The sequence below is a fragment of the Theropithecus gelada genome, chromosome 1 (genome assembly GCF_003255815.1).
Source record: "Theropithecus gelada isolate Dixy chromosome 1, Tgel_1.0, whole genome shotgun sequence".
Lineage (NCBI taxonomy): Eukaryota > Metazoa > Chordata > Mammalia > Primates > Cercopithecidae > Theropithecus > Theropithecus gelada.
Genome location: NC_037668.1, coordinates 112075306 through 112102849, shown reverse-complemented (window position 1 = coordinate 112102849; position 27544 = coordinate 112075306). Strand labels below are relative to the sequence as shown.

Here is a 27544-nt window from a genome sequence, read left to right as displayed (position 1 = left end):
GTTGGCCAAGCTGTTGCTGATCTCCTGACCTCAAGTGATCTGCCCACCTCAGCCTCCCAAAATGCTGAGATTACAGGCATGAGCCACCACATCCAGCCTTAAATTTGTTTTTAAAAATATCATTAAGGATAGTAGCTATATAATTTTTCCACATATTCTCAAGTGCTATAATCTATGAATTATAATTACTATAGTAATCTATAATTACTATACTAATTAAATAAAAAGGATATGCAGGTTTATCTGGAATTGGATTAATTTAATGCAAAAGCCTTAAAATGGTCATAACTTCTTCAAATTAATCCTATAAAATATAAAAATAATCTTAAATATGTACAAAGATTTAGTTATACAGATGTTTATCATGGCATTTTTTAATGTAATCGCAAAACATTAAAAAGAGCCTAGATGGCTAATGATTGGTTAAATAAATTATGGTATAAACTTACGATTTAATATAAAATAGTATTGTAGAACAACTCTTTGTAAAGAAAAATGAAAAATGTAACTAAACACTATGTATTGAAAGAGCCAAATTTTGGAGCTGGGCTGGGTGCGGTGGCTCAGGCCTGTATTCCCAGCACTTTGGGAGGCCAAGGCAGGCAGATCACTTGAGCTCAGGAGTTCAAGATCAGCCTGGGCAATATGGTGAAACCCCATCTCTACCAAATATACAAAAAGTTAGCCAGGTATGGTGGCATGTGCCTGTAGTCCCAGCTACTCAAGAGACTGAGGTGGGAGGATCGCTTGAGCCTGGAGGCAGAGGCTGCAGTGAGTCGAGATCCCACCATTGCACTCCAGCCTAGGTGACACAGTAAGACTCTGTTTAAAAAAAAAAAAAAATTGGAGCTGGTAGAAATTTGTGTGTCTATACACAAAATAGAGTATATATACAAAAATGGTAACAGTCATTATCACTTTTGGCAGAATTGTTTATTTATTTATTTTTTTTACCTTTTTCTTTGTTTTTTTCCTATAGTTTCAAAATTTTCTTTCCTATTTTCTTTCAAAATTTTCTTTCAAAATTTGTTTTTTTCCTATAGTTTCAAAAGTGAAAATATACATTTGGAAATCATATTAAAATGTTATTAGGGAAAAAGTGCTTCTTACACCTTAATGCGCATATAAATCAGCCGGAAATCTTTTTAAAATGCTGATTCTGACTAAGTAGGTCTATAGGTGGGACCTGGGATTCTTCCTCCTAACAAGCTACCAGGAGATGCTAATAATGCTGGACAGGCACCACACTTTGAGTAGCAAGCTCTCTTCTAACTCTGTCATGTGGCTATTTTTGAAAAGCACAGGCAAGTAAAAGCTTCTCGTTATGTTAGTACAGTTGATATAGTACTTGCATTGCTATATGGCCCATGGAATCATTTCCTGATTTCAACATCATTTAATATTCCAACTACTTTAGTTTTACTATAAAGTCTGCTTGTTATTTAAATTTTTATTAAAAATCATGATAAAAATACACAGGTAACACTGAAAATTGGTATTTACTAGAGCCAGGTCAGCACTTCACTGCTTTTGGTTAATGGCCACAGGCTTTTAAAATAAATTGCAAAGATCACAATAGAACAAATTAGTAAGAAGCTCATTTGTGTAATACTGCAGTGATGTTTAATGTTAATTTAACAAATAACTCAAGATTTATTGAAAATTATGCTAGTAATACTGAAATAAACTGACAAGTTATTTGCCTTCAATGAGTTAAAAATCAAATATAAGAGATAGACACATAAGGATTAATAGTAATACATTTTAAATACTATAAATAAACTACAAAAAAAGTTAAGTATAAGATGATATAAGAACATAAGGAAGAGTATAGACTCTAGTAAGGATGAAGGAGAGATGAATAGGATGCATTGGTGGTTTTGTTACAGAGATGATACCTGAGAGGACGCCTAAAGTATGGGCAAATCTCATCACTGGTAGATGTGAAGAAAGAGAATTCCAGACAGAAGCAGCATCTTGAACAAGCACTGTGGCAAAAGGAATCCATTATCTGACTATTCATTGCCATGTTGACTGTCATGTTAAAAGCGTTAGTTCTAAGTAAATGCCCAGCAAAAACGGAAGATGTACAGTAGTATACACATTTCCCTGTAGTAAAGTAAGTTAACTTATCCTGTATCATGCTAGTTAAAATCTTTAGGCTCTTTTAACAAATGTTGCATTATATTATTTTCCGCTTTAAAAAACTGCATTGGCTGCCCACTAATATCGTGTAGTACAACATTCTGGATGTCTAATAGAAAACTTTTAAAGATTAAATCCAGAAACTAATTTTCTAGACTATATCTTACTAAACCTTTTAAGTAAGTTCTAAATGTTCATATTTTCACATATTTGTGTGTTATTTTCTTAAAATAACCTTCTTCTCTAGGTCTCAAAATTCTATTAATTCTTTAATATTTTTGAAGGCCCCCATTTTCTCTTTAGTAACTTTTTTCTTACACTTAGCTTCCACAGTAAGCTTAGACATTTTAAAGCAACTATTTCATTATGCCTTGAATATTATATTATGTTTGCTTTTCCTACTCTTCTTTATGAGGGTAAGAACTAGATCTTATTCTTCCTAGAATCTTGCTTACTTACTATGATATAGTAAATACTCAAAAGAGTTTTACCAAATGAGTAGAAATTGACTATTATCAAGAAGCTTATGGAATAGTTTCAAGTGGAAAAAGCTGATAAAAAGACAAGGTGGAAAGTCTTTTAGCTGAGAAGTTAAAATGATACAGATTCAATGGGCTAACAAATAGGAGGTAAACTGAGAGATTGTATAAAATTTGCAAAGGTAAAACTGACTAAAGTGGTCTACTGTAATCACTTTATAATTTTGCTTGAGGACATCCATAATCAAAATTGCTCATGTGTTTAATATCATATTTAAATCTAAGATTTACTCATATGGATTTGTATTTACAAGAGAAATAGCCTGTCAATTCACATAGGAAAAGAGAAAGAAAAAGTATTTGATGGTATTGACTTATTTGCTTCTTATAATACTGCAGTTAGACCTTCATTAAGCCAGCATTGTATAACTCTACACATTTATGATCAAAGGAAGATTAAAAAGCTAACCATAATGAATTTGTTAGAAAGACAACTTAATGCATGTCAATGCTTTCATTCATTCTGAGTTGGAACAAAAAGCAGAATTCTTCCATGCTTTTCTTTGAACTTCACGTATTTATATGTGCATGCAATTAGCTCTTATATATTTATTTAATCAAACAGGAATTTCTGTTACTTAGTTTAATAGCAAAAGCTGAAACACCTGGAGACCACTATGTGACTTTTGTTCTGTGTTTCTTCCTATATATAATGTCACTGGACAAGAAAGAAACTTGGATTAAAGCTTGTTGCATTTCATGTCTCCTAAACTGGTAACTGATCTTTATACAATGGTTTATGAATTTTTTTGTAAATTGATATAGTTTCTATGCTTAGTTTACTTCATTATAAAAACACTTTAGGAACAAACATATTCAGTGTTTATCATCAGGAGATATTACATTCCCTTGTCAAACAAGTCATGCAAATAAACTGCTTTAAGTAGCTTTGAAGAATGTGGTTCGTATGTAACTTTGTACAGTCAGAACTCCTTCTATAACTCATTCATCAAATAAATAAAAATTGTGTTTTCACCACCAAAATAAACCTTGGAATTCTGAAATGATCGGATTCCTCTATTTCAGCTCTATCAGTGTTTTCTCCTCTACAACAACACATTTCATAATAGGAAATTATAGCTTTATGCTACCATACTCATCCTTACATATAAAATTATTATCTCTATTATGGTATTTGGGGATATAAAAAGGAAAGTCAAGTAGAGGAATACTTAATTAATGAACATTCAGTTACTCTTTAAACTGAATCATGCATATTACTTGCAGCACTACGTGGTTTCTTACATCATGCATATTATTTGCAGCACTACGTGGTTTGTTCCTAATTTTATTTGTGTACAATGATCCTATTTGTTTTGACTTCACACAAAAAAACAGAAGTTTATCCAATAGAAATCATGGTTCATGATACTATTTTTCATTACTAGATTTTAAAATATGTTTTAGAAAGCATCACAGGCCCCATACATTTAAAAAGTGGTGAAAGTCTAGTTCAAACATAACTTTTAATTATTAAAAACCCCTAACATTCATTTATTTGAGACACTTTTACTAAACACCCAGTATATGAGGAGCAGGTGTTAATGAAACTGAAATTAATTAAATTCTGTCTCCATTCCTCATTTAACTTTAAATTAAAAGATATTTGAAATACATAAAAATAATTTCCAAAAGGATTTAGGAGACTGCAATTTAAAAGAATAGGGAAAGGACAACAATTAACAAGCTTTTGTTACATGGTAAAGTTTAATAATATACCACTATTTCAATATTCAACAGTTCATTAACTTGAAGATATATATTCATATTCCTCATCTATCAACTTGCTATACAGTAAAGACTATAAATAACCCAAAACCTTTTAAGTGGAAAAAAGGCAGAAATATATGTTTCCTCAATCTCCCAAAAATAGTTTGAAGAATGTAAAAAAATTTCTGATTCAGTAAAAAATTAATTCAAATAAGCTTCTATAACACTGTCAAGGTGCTGTATAAACCTAGGAGTAAATTCTTGATTTTGCTGTTGTTGTTAAACTGAGTTTTCTTCCTTAACTGCTACCAAATACATAAACAGAAAGAGTCAAACCCTAGTGCTATTTGATGATCAAACAAACACACAAAAGAGGGCAAAAGTTTCAAGGGTAATTCTATTGTTCCTCTAATTGGAGTCACAGAAATACCTTGAGGAGGGTCCAAGGTGAGATGTAGAATGGCAGCACTAGTATTGTTTATATGTGCAATTTATCTTTTAGAGTGTATGGCACCAAAAATGGTTCCACAGCACCATTTTAGCAAAGTTGTAAGTCCAAACATTTTAACATGCCTAGAAAGAATGTGATTCATGCATAACCAAGTTTTCCCTGCATTTGAGTCATATGTATAAATAGCATAAAATGTAATTATAAAGTTTTTGATATCCATAAATGTTGTAAGTGTAAGAATTTAGATAGAATAATTATGGTTTTATTTTAGAAATTCCTGTTTGTAAAACTGAAATAACTTTCACACATGCATTTAAAAATAAAAACACGGCAAACACAATAGAAATGTAATTATAAATTCAAGAGTCTTGTTGCCCCTTTCAAAGTTTAAAGCTTATAAATACAAGACATTTTAAGAAGTAAACAGATGGTTGTTTCTAAAACTTATTTCATTTTAATGTAAGAACAACAAAAAAACGTACATTAGAAATGATGTAAGAATTTTACAGAAAACTTTGTCACTGATATTGAACTTAAATAGTCAAAAATAAAACCACATAATGATGAAAGCTGAATGATTCAGCTCAACTTTTAATCAAGTTTTTATGGAACTCTTTCAACTTCATCTTGCAAAATGTCCTTGTGAAAATCAGAAAACGACAAACAAAAGAGGGTTCTTTACATTTGATTGTAAAACTCCAATTACCATTTTAGTTGCTAGTTATAATGTATTATTTAAAAAACAAAACTTACTTGATCTGTCCCATAAGGCAGTATGTTCAGAGAAATGAAGGCTGTCATTTTCCAGAGCTGTTTTCTGATCATGTGCAGTACCTTTAGAGTGTCTATGAAATAACCGGCTAGCAAAACCTTCCAATTTCTGAAGAGCTGTAGTTGTACCTGTATACTGGTTACAAGGTGGTTCTCTATAAGCTGCCATTCATGTGCACTTTACTTAATGTAACTGCAAATGTTTCCAGAAGGAGCTCACAACTTCTTACACAGAAGCTAAGAGCTATGCATGTGTCAAACTTCCTGTTTGCAGGGTATTCAAACCACTACTGCTGTTCTGTTTCCTGTTAATATAAAACAGCACATTACTGAGCTTTTCTTAGCAACACTTTTCAGCTAGAGATGAGGATTTTAAAAACTTGCAATATCTGCCTAAAGGCTTTATGTTTCGTGTTTTAATATTAATATATAGGCTAATGAGAACATTAAATATAAAGCTTTATAAATATAGTAGGCTGAACATTTTTTAAATAAAGGAAAACTAGTTAAACATGTATGACAAGTCTATGCAAACAATTGAAGGCCAAGCCGTCCTCCAAATACAACATGCTAAAGACAGGTTGTATTTTTTCTAGGAAATCAACTAATATACAGATTTTATGAATCCTTATAAGCAGCTAACTTTTCATTAAAAAAACTAGTATGATACGGGTGTGACAAAACTCTTGCAAAACAAATTTATCACACATATAAATAAAACGATCTGAAATAGCACTTTAAAAAAATGGAATGTTTCTAATTCATTGATTTAGGCCTAATACATACAGGAACTACAGACACTTAGTATGTCAGTACTGGTTATCAAACTTATAATCTGATGACATATGTCTATTACCAGGGGTGTATTTTAAAACATTCTAAAATTTGAAAAGAAAGAACAAAATACAAGATTTAAATGATATAAAATCCACCATAGCAAGAAATTTCAATTGAGATAAAAAAGTTTCTTCTAGTTGGCTGAGACATGTTAATTTTAAAATCTTACCACTGAAGACTACTACTTACCTAAACCCCTGATTTAGTGATCTCACTTAGAAACATCTATTTTTTTTTAACGGAGTTTCATTCTGTCCCCCAGATTGGAGTGCAGTGGTGCGACCTCCGCTCACTGCGACCTCCGCTCCTGGGTTCAAGCAATTCTCACCCCTCAGCCACCCGAGTAGCTGGGATTATAGGCGCGCGCCACCATGCCCAGCTAATTTTTGTGTTTTCAGTAGAGATGGGGTTTCTCTATGTTGGCCAGGCCAGGAGTTTGAGAAAACTCCTGGCCTCAAGTGATACGCCTGCCTTGGCCTCCCAAAGTGCTGTGATTACAAGCATGAGCCACCTGGCCTAGCCAAAACATCTCTTTTGATTAAAATTAAATAAAATTTGCCTTGTCGATTTTCAGGAAAGAAAGTAACCTGTGGCATTTAACAAAAAATTTGAGTACTTGTTTTTTGACCCTAAAGGATAAGAAATTTCCGTGGTTCTCTTTGGAAGCAGAGGGGAGGGGAGGGAAGGGAAGGAAAGAAAAGAAATAAAAAGATCTATCAAAACAATCTATCTAAAAAATTTTTACTTCAGATTTACTGCCAACTGTTTGACAAACATAAAAAATAGAAACAATAGTGACAAGTAAAATAAATAGGCACAATAATGTAATCAAATTAGGACTACATACAAGGCCAGTAAGAAAACACTGACTAATGAATTTTGCCATGTAACAGCTCCTTTGTGTATACTTTGTTTTGTGTAATGGAATTTATATCAATCTAAACAAGTATGTAACAGTATCTATAAGATAAACTTCAATTTGTAGCTTTATGTATAAATATTATGTGTGAATAACAGTTAACAAAACACTGACCAATGAATTTTGCCATGTAATAGCTCATTTGTGTATACTTAGTTTAGTGTAATAAAATTTATATCTAAACAAATATGCAATAGCATCTCTATGACAAACTTCTTAAATTTGTAGCTTTATGTATAAATATTATGTATGCATAACAATAATTTGTTTCTTAACATCTGGTAGTGCCTTACACAAAACAGACACTGATTAAATGTCTGTAGTCTTCAATAAATATCTACAGAGCATGGACTGATTCTATAAGGGAAGAAGTGGATAAAATTACTGAATTCCCTTGATTTGCTCTACTGAAGGAAATTCTAATCATCTTCAAGGCTCAGTTCAAATGTCACCTCTTCAGTGAAGTCTGCCACATACTTCCTAGGAAAATAAACTTTGCTGCTTTGTTTTCACTGATCTCATAATATTATGTTAAAAGGTACTGTTTATGAATTTATATGACTCTAAATTGTGAGTTACTTGAATTCATAAATGCATGTATTACATACTCAATAAACATATGTTAAAAGAAAAAAGTATTCACTCATTTTTAACAATTTAAAGGTCTAAGTAGAATCACTGAATACTTGAAAATGTTTGAATTTTATTTTATGATGGAACCATATTTATAGATAATCCAACAAGCACCAAGTTGCTCATATATAGAGACAACAGTAGTAGAACTGTTATCATTGAACTTCTCCTTTTTTCTCAACACTGTTACTAAATTTTTTTCATTCTTTGAATTACATTTTTACTCAGTGCCAATGTAGGCTTCTTAAAATAACTTGTTTTCCCTGCTTCCAATCACCCTCTTTAATCATTCACCTCTCTGACATATTAACCTCCCCCAAATATTACATTCATGGTATTCCATTGCCAAATACACAAACTAATCCTAACATTACAGCTCAACCATATTCATTTTTAACATATATCTAGCCAGATTTTTTATTTATATTCAATGTTGCTCAAGTACAGAAATTGCAGATTCCTAACTAGAACACTAAGATCACTTTATTTAAAACAATGCATAAGTTTTAAAACAAAATTACTAAAGCAAAAAGGGTAAACTTCACTAGATGAGTATCTTGAAAACACTATATTTTAAATCTGCACTGTTTTAAAAATAAAATTGTTTCAATTTGTTATGAAGTCCTTCCAGAAAATAGAATATTTAATGTTTAAAGCAGTGTTTCTATATACGGTAATGTGACCAGGAAGCTACTGCTATGGAAGTGCTTCGGATATTTGATTTTTGACTTAAAAAAAAAAAAAAAAGAAGAACTCTACTGGCATCTACTGCTAGAAAGAAACAACTGCAGTTTTAACTAAAACTATGAATTCCTTCATAACTGAAATTAATTTTAAGAAGTATATTGCTTGTTATTTTTCCTGGTGGTGTTTCCACAACTTTAACTTGCACTAAATATCTCACTATGCACACAGAATTTACCAGAATAGCTTATCTTGCAGTTAAATAAGATTTTAAAACTAGAGAGTAATCAACTTCATGAGGTTGATTTTATTCCTCATTCATTCTGCATTAATTTTTAAAATTATAGAAAATTTCAGAGTTGAACCGGCTTCAACTGCCATAAAATGCCACAAAATACTGGTTTCTTCTATTTAATAATAGTGATGACACATTTACCAGCACTTCACAACATATAAAGTGATTTGCTCTGTAAAACCATTGTGAAATTATTGTAAGGCACATGAGATCCTTACAAATAAAGTAAGCAGCACAGGTATTATTATCCTTATTTTAAGATACAAAAAATAAACTTATAAATGTTAAGTGACTTGCCCAAAGTCACCTAGGTCTTCAGACTCCTAGATCAGGGTTCCTTGTACTGCAAGACACTGATTACCACAAGAAGTAAACACTTTTTTTAAATGCAGTTATTTTCCAAATAAGGTTGAAGAAGTGGGGCTGAAAGAATAGTGGTGGGTAAGACTGGTTCTTGGATATATTGCCCCAGGTCTGAACATCTGCTATGAGAAGGTTTTCATTAAGATGGTCACCTATAGTCATTCAATTTCATTGTCCATGTTTCTTACAATCATCTTGGAGCCAAGCAGAACTATGTACTTTAGAGTTTAAAGGTTAAATAAAAGAAAAACATGAAAACATATTTAGTATGTAAATGATGTATTTGCTCCATGTAGAGGACAAGTGACATGACTATAACTCCTGCTATTCAAATAAAGGTTTCAGGGTAATAGTGTTGCTTTTTCCAGAATGTTATATATAAGTGGATTTATAGACTATGTAACCTTTTCAGATTGGCTTCTTTCATTTAGTATAGAAGTTTATAGAAATTATGGCAATTGTGATTTATCTATGTTGTGTATCTTAATAGTTCACTCATTTATATGGCTGAACTCTACTGTATGGAAGTACCACAATTTATATATCCATTTACTGTTGAATTGCATTTGCACCTTTGTCAAAAATCAATTGACCATATTTGTGTGGGTCTATTGCTGGACTCTTTATTCTCTTTCACTGGTCTATATATGTGTCAATTCTTTCACCAATACTACACTGTCTTGATTATCATAGCTTTCTAGTAAGTCTGAAATCTGATAGGGTAAATCTTCTAATTTTTTTTTCTTTTTGTCTTGAGACCGAGTCTCACTCTGTCGCCCAGGCTGGAGTGCAGTGGTGTGATCTCGGCTCACTGCAACCTCCGCCTCCTGGGTTCACACCATTCTCCTGCCTCAGCCTCCTGAGTAGCTGGGACTACTACGGCGCCTGCCACTACGCCCAACTAATTTTTTGTATTTTTAGTAGAGACAAGGTTTCACCATGTTAGCCAGGATGGTCTCGATCTCCTGACCTCATGATCTGCCCGCCTCGGCCTCCCAAAGTGTTGGGATTACAGGCGTGAGCCACAGTGCCGGGCCCTTTTCCGTTTTTTTCTAAGTTGTTTTGGCTATTACTGTTTCTTCACCTTTCCATATAAATTTTAAAATCAGTTTACCTATGTCTACAAATATAATCATGCTGGGAATTTATGTGGATTCTGTTTATTGGAAGAAATGACATCTTAACTATATTGAGTTTTTCAATCCATAATCATAGCATGTCTCTTCATTTACTTGGGTCTTCTGATTTCTTTAATCAGTGTTTTATAGTTTTCGACATACAGATCTTGCACATAATTTTGTTAGATTTATACCTAAGTATTTTAAAAATTGGAGCTATTGTAAACAGTTCTTTAAAAATGTTTTGAGGTAAACAAAGCACTGGGAAGCTCAAACTGGGTGGAGTCCACTGCAGCTCAAAGAGGCCTGCCTACCTCTGTAAACTCCACCTCTGGGGGCAGGGCATAGCCAAACAAAAGGCAGCTGAAACCTCTGCAGATTTAAATGTCCCTGTCTGACAGCTTTAGACAGATCAACGGGACAGAAAGTTAACAAGGATATCCAGGAATTGAACTCATCTCTGCACCAAGCGGACCTAATAGACATCTACAGAACTCTCCACCCCAACTCAACAGAATATACATTCTTCTCAGCACCACATCGCACTTATTCCAAAACTGACGACATAATTGGAAGTAAAACACTCTTCAGCAAATGTACAAGAACAGAAATTATAACAAACTGTCTCTCAGACCACAGGGCAATCAAACTAGAACTCAGGACTAAGAAACTCAATCAAAACAGCTCAACTACATGGAAACAGAACAACCTGTTCCTGAATGACTACTGGGTACCTAATGAAATGAAGGCAGAAGTAAAGATGTTATTTGAAACCAATGAGAACAAAGATACAACATACCAGAATCTCTGGGACACATTTAAAGCAGTGTGTAGAGGGAAATTTATAGCACTAAATGCCCACAAGAAAAAGCAGGAAAGATCTAAAATTGACACCCTAACATCACAATTAAAAGAAGTAGAGAAGCAAGAGGAAACACATTCAAAAGCTAGCAGAAGGCAAGAGATAACTAAGATCAGAGGAGAACTGAAGAAGATACAGACATAAAAAACCCTTCAAAAAAATCAGTGAATCCAGGAGCTGATTTTTTGAAAAGATCAACAAAATTGACAGACCACTAGCAAGACTAATAAAGAAGAAAAGAGAGAAGAATCAAATAGATGCAATAAAAAATGATAAAGGGGATATCACCACCGACCCCACGAAAATACAAACTACCACTAGAGAATACTATAAACACCTCTATGCAAATAAACTAGAAAACCTAGAAGAAATGGATAATTTTCTGGACACTTACACTCTCTCAAGACTAAACCAGGAAGAAGTTGAATCCCTGAATAGACCAATAACAGGCTCTGAAATTGAGGCAATAATTAATAGCCTACCAACCAAAAAAGAATTCACAGCCAAATTCTACCTGAGGTACAAGGAGGAGCTGGTATCATTCCTTCTGAAACTATTCCAGTCAATAGAAAAAGAGGGAATCCTCTCTAACTCATTTTATGAGGCCAACATCACCCTGATACCAAAGCCTGGCAGAGACACAACAAAAAAGGAGAATTTTAGCCCAATATCCCTGATGAATATCGATGCAAAAATCCTCAATAAAATACTGGCAAACCAAATCCAGTAGCACATCAAAAAGCTTATCCACCATGAACAAGTGGGCTTCATCCCTGGGATGCAAGGCTGGTTCAATACACGCAGATCAATAACCGTAATCCAGCACATAAACAACCAAAGACAAAAACCACACGATTATCTCAATAGATGCAGAAACGGCCTTTGACAAAATTCAACAGCCCTTCATGCTAAAAACTCTCAATTAAATTCGGTATTGATGGGATATATCTCAAAATAATAAGAGCTATTTATGACAAACCCACAGTCAATATCATACTGAATGGGCAAAAACTGGATGCATTCCCTTTGAAAACTGGCACAAGACAGGGACTCCCTCTCTCACCACTCCTATTCAACACAGTGTTGGAAGTTCTGGCCAGGGCAATCAAGTGGGAGAAAGAAATAAAGGGTATTCAATTAGGAAAAGAGTAAGTCAAATTGTCCCTGTTTGCAGATGACATGATTGTATATTTAGAAAACCCCATCGTCTCAGCCCAGAATCTCCTTAAGCTGATAAGCAACTTCAGCAAAGTCTTGGGATACAAAATCAGTGTGCAAAAATCACAAGCATTCTTATACACCAATAACAGACAAAGAGAGAGCCAAATCATGAGTGAACTCCCATTCACAATTGCTTCAAAGTGAATAAAATACCTAGGAATCCAACTTACAAGGGATATGAAGGACATCTTCAAGGAGAACTACAAACCAGTGCTAAACAAAATAAGAGGACACAAACAAATGGAAGAACATTCCATGCTCATAGATTGGAAGAATCAATATCATGAAAATGGCCATACTGCCCAAGGTAATTTATAGATTCAATGCCATCTCCATTAAGCTACCAATGCCTTTCTTCACAGAATTGGAAAAAAACTACTTTAAAGTTCATATGGAACCAAAAAAGAGCCTGCATTGCGAAGACAATCCTAAGCAAAAAGAACAAAGCTGGAGGCATCACACTACCAGACTTCAAACTATACTACAAGAGTACAGTAATCAAAACAGCATGGTACTGGTACCAAAACAGAGATATAGACCAATGGAACAGAACAGAGTCTTCAGAAATAATACCACACATCTACAACCATCTGATCTTTGACAAATCTGACAAAAATGAGAAATAGGGAAAGGATTCCCTATTTAAATATGGTGACGGGAAAACTGGCTAGCCATATGTAGAAAGCTGAAACTGGATCCCTTCCTTACACCTTATACAAAAATTAACTTAAGATGGATTAAACACTTAAATGTTAGACATAAAATCATAAAATCCCTAGAAGAAAACCTAGACAATATCATTCAGGACATAGGCATGGGCAAGGACTTCATGTCTAAAACACCAAAAGCAACGGAAACAAAAGCCAAAATTGACAAATGGGATCTAATTAAACTAAAGAGCTTCTGCACAGCAAAAGAAACTACCATCAGAGTGAATAGGCAACCTACAGAATGGGAGATAATTTTTGCAATCTACTCATCTGACAAAGGGCTAATATCTAGAATCTACAAAGAACTCAAACATATTTACAAGAAAAAAACAAACAACCCCATCAAAAAGTGGGTGAAGGATATGAACAGACACTTCTGAAAAGAAGACATTTATGCAGCCAATAGACACATGAAAAAATGCTCATCATCACTGGTCATCAGAGAAATGGCAATCAAAACCACAATGAGATACCATCTCACACCAGTTAGAATGGCAATCATTAAAAAGCCAGGAAACAACAGGTGCTGGAGAGGATGTGGAGAAATAGGAACACTTTTACACTGTTGGTGGGACTGTAAACTAGTTTGACCATTGTGGAAGACAGTGTGGCGATTCCTTAAGGATCTAGAACTAGAAATACCATTTGACCCAGCCATCCCATTACTGGGTATATACCCAAAGGATTATAAATCATGCTGCTATAAAGACACATGCACACGTATATTTATTGCAGCACTATTCACAATAGCAAAGACTTGGAACCAACCCAAATGTCCATCAGTGATAGACTGGATTAAGAAAATGTGGCACATATAAACCATGGAATACTATGCAGCCATAAAAAAGGCTGAGTTCATGTCCTTTGTAGGGACATGGATGAAGCTGGAAACCATCATTCTGAGCAAACTATCGCAAGGACAGAAAACAAAACACCTCATGTTCTCACTCATGGATTACACAGAGGACTACATTCAAACAGGTCCTGGACAGCTGTATGCCTACTCAACCCGGCTGTTCACCATTGATTGCATCAGCATCCCATACACATGGAACTACACCGTTTTCTATGATCAGGCACGGGGAAAAATGCCTTTCTTGGTTGAAACACTTCATGCATCCTCTGTGGAATCTGACTATAACCAGTTAGAAGAGACACTGGGTTTTAAAATTCATGCTTCAATATCCAAAGGAGATCGCAGTAATCAGTGCCCCTCTGGGTTTACCTTAGACTCAGTTGGACCTTTTTGTGCTGATGAGGATGAATGTGCAGCAGGGAATCCCTGCTCCCATACTTGCCTCAATGCCATGGGGACCTACTACTGCCCCTGCCCTAAAGGCCCCACCATGGCTGTAGATGAAGAACTTGTCAAGATACTGATGAGTGTGCTTTGGGTAGGCACACCTGCCACGCTGGTCAGGACTGTGACAATATGATTGGATCCTATCGCTGCGTGTCCCATTGTGGAACTGGCTTTTGAAGAACCTCTGATGGGCTGAGTTGTCAAGATACTAATGAATGTCAAGAATCCAGCCCCTGTCACCAGCTCTGTTTCAATGCCATAGGAAGTTTCCACTGTGGATGTGAACCTGGGTATCAGCTCAAAGGCAGAAAATGCATAGACGTGAACGAGTGCAGACAGAATGTATGCAGACCAGATCAACACTGTAAGAACACCCATGGTGGCTTTAAGTGCATTGATCTTTGTCCAAATGGAATGACCAAGGCAGAAAATGAAACCTGTCTTGATATTGATGAATGTAAAGATGGGACCCATCAGTGCAGATATAACCAGATATGTGAGAATACAAGAGGCAGCTATTGTTGTGTATGCCCAAGATGTTATCGGTCTCAAGGAGTTGGAAGACCCTGCATGGATACTGATAAATGTGAAAATACAGATGCCTGCCAGCATGAGTGTAAGAATACCTTTGGAAGTTATCAATGCATCTGCCCACCTGGCTATTAACTCACACTCAGTGGAAAGACATGCCAAGATAACGATGAGTGCCTGGAGCAGAATGTACACTGTGGGCCCAATCGCATGTGCTTCAACAGGAGAGGAAGTTACCAGTGCATCAGTACACCCTGTCCACCCAACTACCAACGTGATCCTGTTTCAGGGTTCTGCCTCAAGAACTGTCCACCCAGTGATTTGGAATGTGCCTTGAGTCCATATGCTTTGGAATACAAACTCATCTCCCTCCCATGTGGAATAGCCACCAATCAAGTTTTAATCCGGCTGGTTGCATACACGCAGGATGGAGTGATGCATCCCAGGACAACTTTTCTCATGGTAGATGAGGAACAGACTGTCCCTTTTGCCTTGAGGGATGAAAAGGAGTGGTGTATACAACACAACCACTATGAGAAGCAGAGACCTACCACATGAGGGTCTGAGCCTCATCTTACAGTGCCAATGGGACCACTGAGTATCAGACCCCATTCATAGTTTATACAGCTATGTCTGCCTATCCATACTAAGGAACTCTCCAAAGCCTATTCCACATATTTAAACCACATTAATCATGGCAATCAAGCACCCTTTCAGATTACCGTCTCTTGAACAGTTGCAATCTTGGCAACTTGAAAATGGTGTTACACTCTGTTTTGTGTGCCTTCCTTGGTACTTCTGAGGTGTTTTCATGATCCCACCATGGTCATATCTTGAAGTATGGTCTGGAAAAGTCCCTTATTATTTTATTTATTACATTGGAGCAGTTATTTCCCAAAGATTATTCTGAACATCTAACAGGACATATCAGGTTTTTAGTTGTGTAGTACCTAAGATCATTTTTCTGAAAGCCAAACCAAACAACAAAAAACAAAAACAACTGATTCAAAGTCAAATAGAATTTTTGAGCATTTGACTATTTTTAGAATCATAAAATTAGTTACTAAGTATTTTGATCAAAGTTTATAAAATAACTTATGGAGATTTTTGTAAGTATTGATACATTTTAATAGGAGTTACCTATGTTCATTTTAAGGAGAAAAACACAACTCATTTTTAAAAATATAGTACAGCTACTAGAAGTCTTGTTTGATCAGTGATTTTATGAGATCAGCTGAACTACTTATGATAAAAATTTTAAAAAATCGCTTTGCCCTCATGACAGTTGTTCATGGCATGGAACTTTAACATTTTAATATAAACTTTCATCCAGTTATGTTCATAACTTTTACATTCCAGAATTTTTTTTTATTTTCCTGTCAATTAAAACAATTTTTAAAGATACCAGTGGGACAGGTTTGTTTTATTAAAAATCTCATATGTTCAAATTAACATAAATGTTAAATGTCAATCCACTGTACATAGTGGTAATAGACTAAGCAATTGCCAAGATGTATTCTATTTTTATGAAATGTATATATATTACCCTAGTGTACATTTTCTATACAATATCTTGATGGACTCTTTTACAAAATTATTTTATTAAAAAACAATATTACACTAAACAATGTTTTATTAGATTGGTGCACAAGTAATTGTGGTTTTCACCATTACTTTCAATGGCAAAACCCTCTATTACTTTTGTACCAACCTAATATATTGTGCATTGCTACTATATATTATTTTTATATATTACTTTTGCTAAACTCAGTTTTAGGAGACTTTCTTTTTGTAGATTTCTTGGAATTTTCTATGTAGGCAGTCATGTCATCTTTCAACAGAAACTATTTATTTCTAATCTGTATGCCTTTTATTTATTTGTCTTGTCTTATTGCGTTGGTCAAGAATTACAGTGCAGTGTTGAACAAGAGTGGTAAGAGTGAACATCCTTGCCTTATTCCAAGTCTTAGGAAGAAAGCATTCAGTTTTTCATCATTAACTACTACAATGTTAGCTGTAGACACTGTTGTGTAGATGCCCCTTATTGAGATTTTTCTTTTTATTCCTGGGTTAGCAGAGAGTTATCTTAGAAGGATGCTGAATTTTACTTAATGCGTTTTCAGCATTTGTTGATAAAACCATGTGGTTTTACCTTTTTAGTCTACTAATGTGGTGGGTTGCACAGATTAATTTTCAAATATTGAACCAACCTTGAATTATCAGAATGAACACCTTTTGGTCTTGGTGTAATATTCCTTGTATATATTGCTGGATTCAACTTACTAATATTTTATTGTGGATTTTTCTGTTTGTGTTCATAAAGATGTATTGTTTGGTAGTTTTATTTTCATGTGCCATCTTTGCATGATTTTGGTAGCAGGTTAAGATTGGCTTCATAAAATAAGTTGAGAAGTATCCTGTCTTATATTTTTCCAGAAGAAACTGTGAGAATTGGTATTTCTTCCTTAAATGTTTTGTAGTTTTCCCAGAACTATCTGGGACAGTGTTTTTCTTTCTTTTTTTTTTTTTGAAGATTACAAAAACTAATACAATGTCTTCAATAGACATAGTATTATTGAGTTATCAATTTCATCTCAAATGAATATTGGTAGTTTGTGTCTTTCAAGAAATAGTCTATTTCAACTTTCAAGAAATGGTCATTTCAAATGGTCAATTTCAAGAAATGGTCTAAGTTGTCAACTTTGTGTGAATAAAGTTGTTTCTAATATCCCCTTAGTACTCTTTTAATGCCTGTGGCATTTATACAACATTACATTATTTATTTTGTTGGTCAAATTATTCCACTTTGACCATGGGAATTTCCATCAATTTTCTCCTATGTCCCTTTGATATGCCTCCATCATTGTGTATGTGTGCATGCATACATACATGTGTATGTGTTTGAGCACTTCCTTACTTTCTAGCACTACAAGATGCCCCATGCTCACTTTGTGTATTTCCTGCCCCAGCCCTAGAATCAGGCATTTCTCCAAGGAGCCTTAGTTCCTTTTATTGGAGAATGGTCTTAGAAATCAAGATCTGGGAAGTGGGTACATTCATCCACTGGGGTGTTATTGCTTCTAGGCCCTCTTTTCTGAGAGCAAGGAAGTATATGTGTATACTAACATTTGCATATTCCCTTATCTATAAGTATTTCCATATGTAACTGTGTCTATAAGCAAAGCATAAGTTCATTCTGGTTTCCAGCTCTAATGCATTACTACACGATTTCTTCTAGCTGCCTCCCCTTGCTTATCTGTAAATCCTACTCCCATAGAGAGAAACCTGGCTCCCACCACCCACCATCAACTTATTTACTTGTTCAATTTCAGTATATACATATAGAAATATCAGAATTGTTAACCTGGTAGGTAGGTTAACAGCTTTATTCCCATGGAAAACAACTTTATCAACTAGAGTACAGTACTCCTTTGCCTCCAGTCTTACAGACTTCACTTATTTGCAAGGTAACTTAAGTCAACATTTTATCTCCATTTGCTTCAGTAGGTTGTTTCATACATTTGTACTACAGTTAGATTATTTTTGCATCTCCTGCATTTCATCCAGAGATCCATCAACCTTCTAAATGAGGTTTTTTAAAGTTTGTATACATTAAGACTTGCTCTTTGTGCTGTAAACGCTGTGGGTTTGGACAAATGCATAATGCCATGTATCCAATAATTTTACAACCCTAATTAATCTGTGTTTCCCTGAACCTTGGCACCCAATGATATTTTTTACTATTGCTGAGTTTTGCCTTTTCCAGAATGTCATATAATTGCAATCATAAAGTATACAGACTTTTCAGTGTTTTTATCACTTAGTAATATGTATTTAAAATTTATCCATGTCTTTTCATGGCTTTATAGCTCTTTTATATAATTCAATAATATTTGATCATATGAATGTATTAGTCTGTTTTCATGCTGCTATAAAGAACTGTTCGAGACTGCGTAATTTATAGAGGAAACGGGTTTGATTGACTCAGTTCAGCATGGCTGGGAAGGCCTCAGGAAACTTACAATCACAGCAGAAGGTGAAAAGGAAGCAAGGCACCTTCTTCACAAGGTGGCAGGAAGGAGAAGTGCCAAGCAAATCGGGGAAGAGCCCCTAATAAAAAGAGCAGATTTCGTGAGAACTCACTATCATGAGTACAGCATGGGGAAAACCACCTCCATGATTCAATTACCTCCACCTGGTTTCTCCTTTGACACATGGCGATTATGGGGATTACAATTCATGATGAGATTTGAATGGTGAAACAAAGCCTAGCCATATCAATGGATATATCACAGTTTGCTTATCCATTCACCTACTGAAGGACATTTTGGTTACTCCCAGTTTTTGGCAATTATGAATGAAGCTATAATGTGCAGTTTTCATGTGCAGGTTTTCATGTGGATATTGTTTTTAAATCGGTTAAATACCTACAAGTGTGATTGCTAGATTGTGTGGTAAAACTATACTTGATTTTTCAATAAATTGCCAAACTGTCTTCCAAAGTGGTTGTGCCATTTTTGTTACCACCAGCAATGAAAAAGAGTTTATGTTGCTCTGCATCTTGTCACATTGGCAGTCAGAGGGTGAGTGTGCGTGTGTGTGTGTGTGTGTGTGTGGCTTTAGCCATTCTAGTAAGTGTACAGTGGTATCTCATTGTTTTTAATTTGCAATTTGACAAATAATATTGAATATATTTTCATATGCTTATTTGACATCTATATCTTTAATAAGATGGCTGTGCAGATTTTTGTCTACTTTTCATTGGGTTGTTTGTTATCTTAGAATTTATATTTATTTCATATATTTCACCAATGACTTCATCTGGTCCTGATTATTAATTATATTATATTAATTATAATATTAATTAATTATATTATATTAAATTATTAATTATAATTTTTAAATAATTCATTCAATTTATAAAATCTATAGAAGCATTCAGATACATTGACACTTATGTAAGTTTTGATAGTTTGTAGGAATTGGTCCATTTCATTTATCAAATTTTGGGGTATAAAGTTTTTCATAGTATTCCTTTATCTTTTTAATGCCCAAGGATGCTTCAGTGAAGATCCAGCTTTCATTTCTGATATTGGTAATTTCTATCTTCTTTTATTCTTCCTTACCATGGCTAGAATTTTATCAATTTTATTGATTTTTTTTTCAAATAACTTTTAGTTTTGTTGACTTTATTGATTTCCATTTCAATAATTTCTGCTCTACTTTTTATTATTTCTTTTATTTTGCTTGCATTGGGCTTAAATTGCTTGTTTCTCTAGTTTTCTAAGGTAGAACTTTTTGTTACTGATTTTAGATCTTTCTTCTTTTCTAGAATCTGCATTTAAGGCTATAAATTTTCCCCTAAGCACTGCTTTTACTAAATTGCAAAAAATTTGATAAATTGTACACTGATTATCATTTAGCTTAAAATATTTAAAAATTCCTCTGGAGGCTTCTTCGACCCATGTGTTATTTAGAAATATGTTCTTTAACTAATTTCCAGCTTTCTTCCTGTTACTGATTCCTAGTTTAATTCCACTATGGTCTAAGAACATACTTTGCATGATTACTATCTTAAAAGATTTATTAAAATTACAGCCAAGAATGTGGTCTATCTTGGTAAAAGCTGAAGGAAAAAAATGTATATTTTGCTAATGTTAAATGGAGCATTTAATGAATGCTAATTACATCAAATTGATAGTGCTGTTCAGGTCAATTACGTACTTACACTGATTTTTTGCCTGCTTAATCTATATCAATAATTGAAAGAGGAGTGTTGAAGTCTTCAACTGTAATAGTGGAGTTGGCTGTTTTTCCTTTCACTTCTGTCAGCTTTTGCTTCACGTATTTCGATACTTTGTTGTTAAGTTCATATATTCAGGATTGATAAGTCTTTTTGGAGAATTGACTGTATGCAGTGCTCCCCCGACCTTTTTAAATCCCTGATTTTTATTGCTCTGAAATTTGTTTTCTCTGAAATGTATATAGCTACTTTAGCTTCCTTTTGGTTAGTGATTATATGGTATATCTTTCTCCGTCTCTCTCCTTTTTACCTTACCTATTCTTTATATTTAAAGTGAGCTTCTTACAGACAATGCATAGCTTGCTTTAAAAAATCATAAAAGAAAAAATGAAGGTAAAATAAGTATTTATTCCCCACTGATCTAAAAGAAACTTTTAAAGTAACAATAGTAACAAAATACTGGGTGAAAATTTCAGTATGGACAAGGAAAATGAATAACTGCCATGTCATAAGAGATGGGACAAAGTCTTGCTTTTCTAAAATGAGCTTCGTTTTTATCCACTCTGAACTGTCTTTTAATGGATGTTTACAACATTCACATTTAAAGTGACTACTGACATAGTCATATTAATATCCACCTAGTTTGTAACTGTTTCTAATGGTTGACTTTATTCTTTCTTCCCCATCCTATTTGTCCTCCTCTTCTGGTTTTAAATGAACATTTTATATGATTCTATTTAATCGTGTCTCTTAACATTTCAGTTATACCTCTTTGTAGAATTTTTTTTTAGTGGTTGTCCCACAGTTTGCAGTATTCATTTTTAACTAATCTAAGTCCACCTTCAAATAGAACACTATACTGTTTTCTTTGCAGTACATGTACTTTGTAACAGAGTATTCCCAAATACTTTCTACCATCTCTTATAACATTGCAGTCATTCATTTCCCTTGTCCATATGGTATTATTGGTAAGAACAGGAGGCAGAAAAATTCTAGGCAGAAAAGGGCGGAGTCCCTGGCTAAGGCCCCACCCTCAAGCCTGGAAGCATGGCCCAAAGTGAGAACATACATTCCTGTTTTCCCGCTTGAATGTTGCCTTTTCCAAAACCACCCATGGCCAGCCCTGTGCCAAATCCTGTATCCATAAAATGCCCTGACCCAGCTGGCAGAGGAGAAGCAGCCAAATGTGGAGAGGAGAAACAGCAGCTGAAAGTTGGAGAGAAGCAGCTTGACTTCAGAGGGATGGCTTGACAGTGGGACTTCAGAGAAGAGTCTGGTCGGAGAGACTTCAAGGGGAGAATACTTTCCCACTCCATCCCCATTCCAGCTCCCTTTCCCACTGAGAGGCACTTCCATCAGCAATAAAATTCCCCACACTTACTATCCTTCAATTCATTCATCCAACCTAATCTTTCAAGGCTATCACACTCTCTGACCTTGTGAAAAAGCAAAGGGTACACTGACCTGTTAAACACGTAAGCCATCCATGGACGGCAAAGTCAAAAGAGTGCTGACTGTAACACTACTTCTGGGGCTTTGAAGGGTTGCAGGTACTCCCTCACTAGATGCTGCCATGGCCCGCATGGAGTTTGGCTCCTGCCAGTGTCCAGAAGCACTCGTCTTGGCTCCTGCACTGGCTCAGCTGTGCTCCCCCTCCTGCAAGGGGTAGAGTACAGCAGACCTGAGCGAGTGAAGCCAAGTGATGCCAAGTGAAGCTGGCCAAAGCAGCCAACTACCTCCAGCACCAGCACTCCAGTTCCCCCCCTCCCCACCACAAAGGTGTCAGGGAAAACTTCCTGTTTCATTATCACCCAGTACGTTGTACCTACTGTTACTTTAAACAGTTTCTTTTAGATTAATGAGGAATAAGAAAAATAAAAGATTCTTATTTTACCTTCATTTTTTTTCTTTTATCATTATTTTCCTTTCTTTATGTAGATATGAGTTTCAGGTCTGTTGGCAATGAATAACCTTAGTATTTGTTTGAGAAGGTATTTATTTTATTTGCCCTTCAGTTTTGAAGGTTAACTTCACAGATATGTAATTATAGGTCAGTGGGTATTTTTTTTCTTTCAACTTTTAAAATATTTTGCTCCACTCTCTTCTTGCTTGCATGGTGATGAGAAGTCTGCATAATTATTATTCTGTTCTTCTATAGGTAAGTTTTTATTTTCCCTTCCATGCTCTTGCTTCTTTCAAGATTTTTTCTTAGTTTTTGGTTTTCTGCAGTTTGAATATAATGTGCATAGTTTAGTTACTTTATCATTCATTCTGCTTGATATTTTTTGAGGTTCCTGGATCTATATTTTAAAGTCTGTCATTGATTTTGTAACATTCTTGGCCATTATTACTTCACATATTTCTTCTTTCTTCTTCTTCTGGTACTCCAATGATAGATAAATTATATACCTTTTAAAAATGTCCCACCATTCTTGGATGCTCTGTTTCTGTTTTCTCATTATTTTTTCTCTTTATATTTCACTTTAGGGAGTTCCCATTGACCTATCTTCAGTCTCACTGATTCTTTCCCCAGCAGTGCCCATTCCATTGATAAGTCTATCAATGGCATTCATTTCTGTTATAGTGTTTTTTATGCCTAGCATTTCCTTTTGATCTTTTCTTAGTGTCTCTCTGTTTATGTATCTCATGTGCTCCTACATGATGTCTACTTTTTCCATTAGGGCCATTAACATATTTACCATGGTTATTTTATATTCCTTAGCTGATAATTTGCATATCTGTAACATCTGAGTCTGGTTCTGATTCTTGCTTTATCTCTACAGACTGTTTTTTCTTGCCTTTAGGTGTGCCTTCTAATTTTTGTTGTTGTTGTTGAAAGTTCACCCTGTTGCACTGAGTAATAAGAACAAAGGTAAACTTATGATGTGGATTTATTAATCTGGCCAAGAGGTAAGCTGTGTTTAATGTCTGCTATAGATGTCAGAAACTTCAAGTTCCTCTAGTATCCTTATGTTTGTCTCATCCATTGACTTTGAGCTTGTCTCAGTACTTGTCCTCAGAAAAGAGTCCATCCTTGCAGCTCCTCCAGCTGAAATGCATTGTTATTATACCAGAGCTCTGTTGGTATGATAGTAAGGTATAGGGAATGAAAAACAGTTTATAATTTTAGGATTAAACCTTCATTTTTTACTTTGCCTATTTTCTCTGAGCTGTGATCTTCATGGGCATTTCTCCAGTGGTATACATTCTCCCCCACTGAAAGTGACACAGGAAGGCTAGAGGGAGCTGAAGTGGGAGAAATTCCCTCCCCAAACCAGGACAGGGGTCTAATAATATATTTTCCCCTAAAGAGTAGACCTTTGTTGGAGAATACTCTGGGTGTATTTCATAATGATTACCCTTCCTCCCTCTGCAAAAACTACAAGGAGACCTTTTCCAGGATCTTCATGAGAATATGAAGTATCTGATTTTTGCGGGAAGTCAGGGACCCCAAACAGAGGGACCAGCTGAGGCCATGACAGAAGAACATAAATTGTGAAGATTTCATGGACATTTATTAGTTCCCCAAATTAATACTTTTATAATTCCTTACGCCTGTCTTTACTACAATCTCTGAACATAAATTGCGAAAATTTCATAGACATTTATCACTTCCCCAATCAATACTCTTGTGATTTCCTATGCCTGTCTTTACTTTAGTTTCTTAATCCCATCATCTTCGTAAGCTGAGGCTGGATGTCGCCTCAGGACCCTGTGATGATTGCATTAACTGCACAAAGTGTTCGTAAAGCATGTGTGTTTAAACGATATGAAATATGGGCACCTTGAAAAAAGAACAGGATAACAGCGATGTTCAGGGAACAAGGGAGATAACCATTGGGCCTGACTGCCTGAGGGGCCGGGCAGAGCAGAGTCATATTTCTCTTCTTACAAAAGCAAATAGGAGAAATATCACTGAATTCTTTTTCTCAGCAAGGAACAGCCCTGAGAAAGAGAATGCATTCCTAGGGGGAGGTCTCTAAAATGGCCACTCTAGGAATGTCTGTCTTTCACGGTTGCAGATAAGGGATGAAATAAGCCCCAGTCTCCTGTAGTGCCCCCAGGCCAATTAGGATGAGGAAATTCCTGCCTAGTAAATTTTAATCAGACCGGTTGTCTGGTCTCAAACCCTGTCTCCTGATAAGATGTTATCAATGACAATGCATGCCCAGTGGGACATGAAACTTCATACAATTCTAATTTCACCCTGGTCCTGTGATCTAACTCTGCCCCCATTTGCCTTGTGATATTTTATTGCCCTGTGAAGCATGTGATCTCCTAGACCCACACCCTATTTGTACATTCCCTCCCTTCTGAAATCCGTAATAAAAACTTGCTGGTTTTGTGGCTTGGGGGGCATCATGGAACCTGCTGACATATGATGTCTCCCCCGGACACCCAGCTTTAAAATTTCTCTCTTTTGTACTCTTTCCCTTTATGTCTCAGACCGGCCGACACTTAGGGAAAACAGAAAAGAACCTACGTTGAAATATCGGGGGCTGGTTCCCCCAATACCTGATAAAATACCTGGAAGCAAAACCCATGAAAGCGTGGGGGCCTCCCTAAGACTGCTGCTCCCAGAGGTGTCACAGTCCCATGTTAGTCCACACTCAGCCTCCAGCAATTTGTCGAAACTATCATTTAAATGTTCCCGCCAATTTATGGCTCCAGTGGCTTTGGCTCTAGGTAAGCAGATCTCTGCCATGAGTCTCTGGATTTGCTTTTCTCTCCAGATTTCAGGCTAGTGGTTGCCCTGCAATCTCAGTTCTCTGATTGGGTGGGGGGGTGGGAAAAAGAAAACACTGATTCTCAGTTTTTTAACTTTATCTTGTAAGAATGCTAGTGGTAAATTCTAGGTTCTTTATATGTCAGTGCTGAAAATGAAGTCTCTTCTCTCTGTTTTTCATTCCCATTTCACATTCTCTGCCTTCTTTTGAATTACTTGAACATCTGCATATTTGCACAGTTGCTTTCTTTCCTTTTTTGATGTTGTTCTAGAGATTTCAATATATGTACTTCATTTTTCAAAGTCTACTTAGAATTATTATTATTATTATTTTTCAAGATGGAGTTTTGCTCTTGTTGCCCAGGCTGGAGTGCAGTGGTGCCATCTCGGCTCACTGCAACCTCTGCCTCCCAGGTTCAACCAATTCTCCTGCCTCAGCTCCTGAGTAGCTGGGATTTCAGGCATGCACCACCAATGCCCAGCTAATTTTGTATTTCTAGTAAAGAGGGGGTTTCTCCATGTTGGTCAGGCTGGTCTCAAACTCCCGACCTCAGGTGATCTGCCTGCCTCGGCCTCCAAAAGTGCTGGGATTACAGGCGTGAGCCACCACACATGGCTAGAATTAAAATTTTATCACTTCAAGGGTAATTTATAAACCTTACAGACATTTGGTTCTTTAAATTTGTCTCCTTCATACTGTTAGTTGTTTCCAACCTACATACATTGGAAACCCCAGCAGACAATATTGTAACTTTTTATTTCTACCATTATACATATCTTAATGAACTTAAGAGGAGAAAAAACAATCTATTATATTTATCCAGATATACATTATTTTTGTTGCTTTTCCTTCCTTCATGAAGTTCCAAGTTTCTCTTTGGTATCACTTCTTTTCTGTTTAAATAACTTTCCTTAGCATTTCTTTTAAAGCAGCACTGCTGTTGATGAATTATCTCTTTGGTTTCCAGTAATTTGTTTATATCTTTGTATGTAGTTTTCGTGGCATTCACTAAGCTTCTTCAATCTGTAAATTTATGTCAGTTGCCAAATTTGAGAAGTTTTCAGCCATTACATATTCAATTTTTAAAAAATTTCTGCAGCAATCTCTGTCCTCTCCTACTGTGATTTCAAAGACCTATAGGGTTAGACATTTTTATATTGTTCTACAGATTCTTAAGGCTCTTTTCCCTTTATTAAACAAATGTTTTCCTGTTGTTTACAATAGACAATTTCTTCTGATCTTCTGTTCTAATTCACTGACTCTTTTCTGGGTCGTTTCTATTCTTTCTCATAATTTGAGGTACTCGTTTGGTCACTGTTGCTATTGCCACTGACGCAGGAGAGCAGTTTTAGGAGTGTATCTTGTCTCAAAGCAGGACCAGAAAACAAATAAACAAATGGAATTTCATTCATTTTTTTCCTTGTCACCGGGGATTTCCTTACAGGGTCTCTCATTAGAGAAAGAGTTTCTCTTGGAGCATTTTCTGTCTGAATCCACTGTACAGTTCTGGAATTTGGACTGCCTTGAGTCTAAGCTGGAGGATGTAGGAAGAAATTCTTAAAAGTAGGAAATTCACTACTGTATTTGTCTCCTTTCAAGTTTTGGTTTCCCTTTCCAATCTTCCTGCTATATTTACTTTTCAAAGTCTTTCCACAGCTACTTTATGTATTCTGTTCAGAATCTTTTTTTTTGGCATAATCAGTGGGAGGAATATAGTGATGTGCATTTACTTACTCCATGTTAACTGGAACTAGAATCTAATCTCATCACTTCTGATTTTAATAATTTAATAATAGATTTAGAAATAAAAAATGTAAAAGATAAAGTTTGACTTTCAATATGCTTCACCTTAATCTCAGTATAAAATTAACATACATTTCTCTAAGTAAATCCACAGTAAAGTTGTAGTACTTTTGTCACAGTACTTTATGAGACAAAAAGTTACATGCATACATTTCTTTTAAAAATGTAATTTTATACAA

General features: G+C 35.3%; 1 protein-coding gene across 5 annotated transcripts in view; it reads right to left on the bottom strand.

Annotated features, from left to right (window-relative positions):
- The window catches only part of PRKACB (protein kinase cAMP-activated catalytic subunit beta), a 165556-nt gene that overhangs the window by 82428 nt on the left and 55584 nt on the right, over positions 1–27544 (bottom strand). For 2 of the 5 annotated variants that reach the window (XM_025376468.1, XM_025376539.1), the window contains exon 1: positions 5599–5904. The exons of the other annotated variants lie outside the window; for them this stretch is intronic. In XM_025376468.1, the coding sequence (XP_025232253.1) occupies positions 5599–5785 (187 nt within the window). In that variant the 5' untranslated portion in view covers positions 5786–5904. Of the gene's footprint in view, positions 1–5598; positions 5905–27544 lie in introns of those variants that run through there. 5 annotated transcript variants of the gene reach the window in all.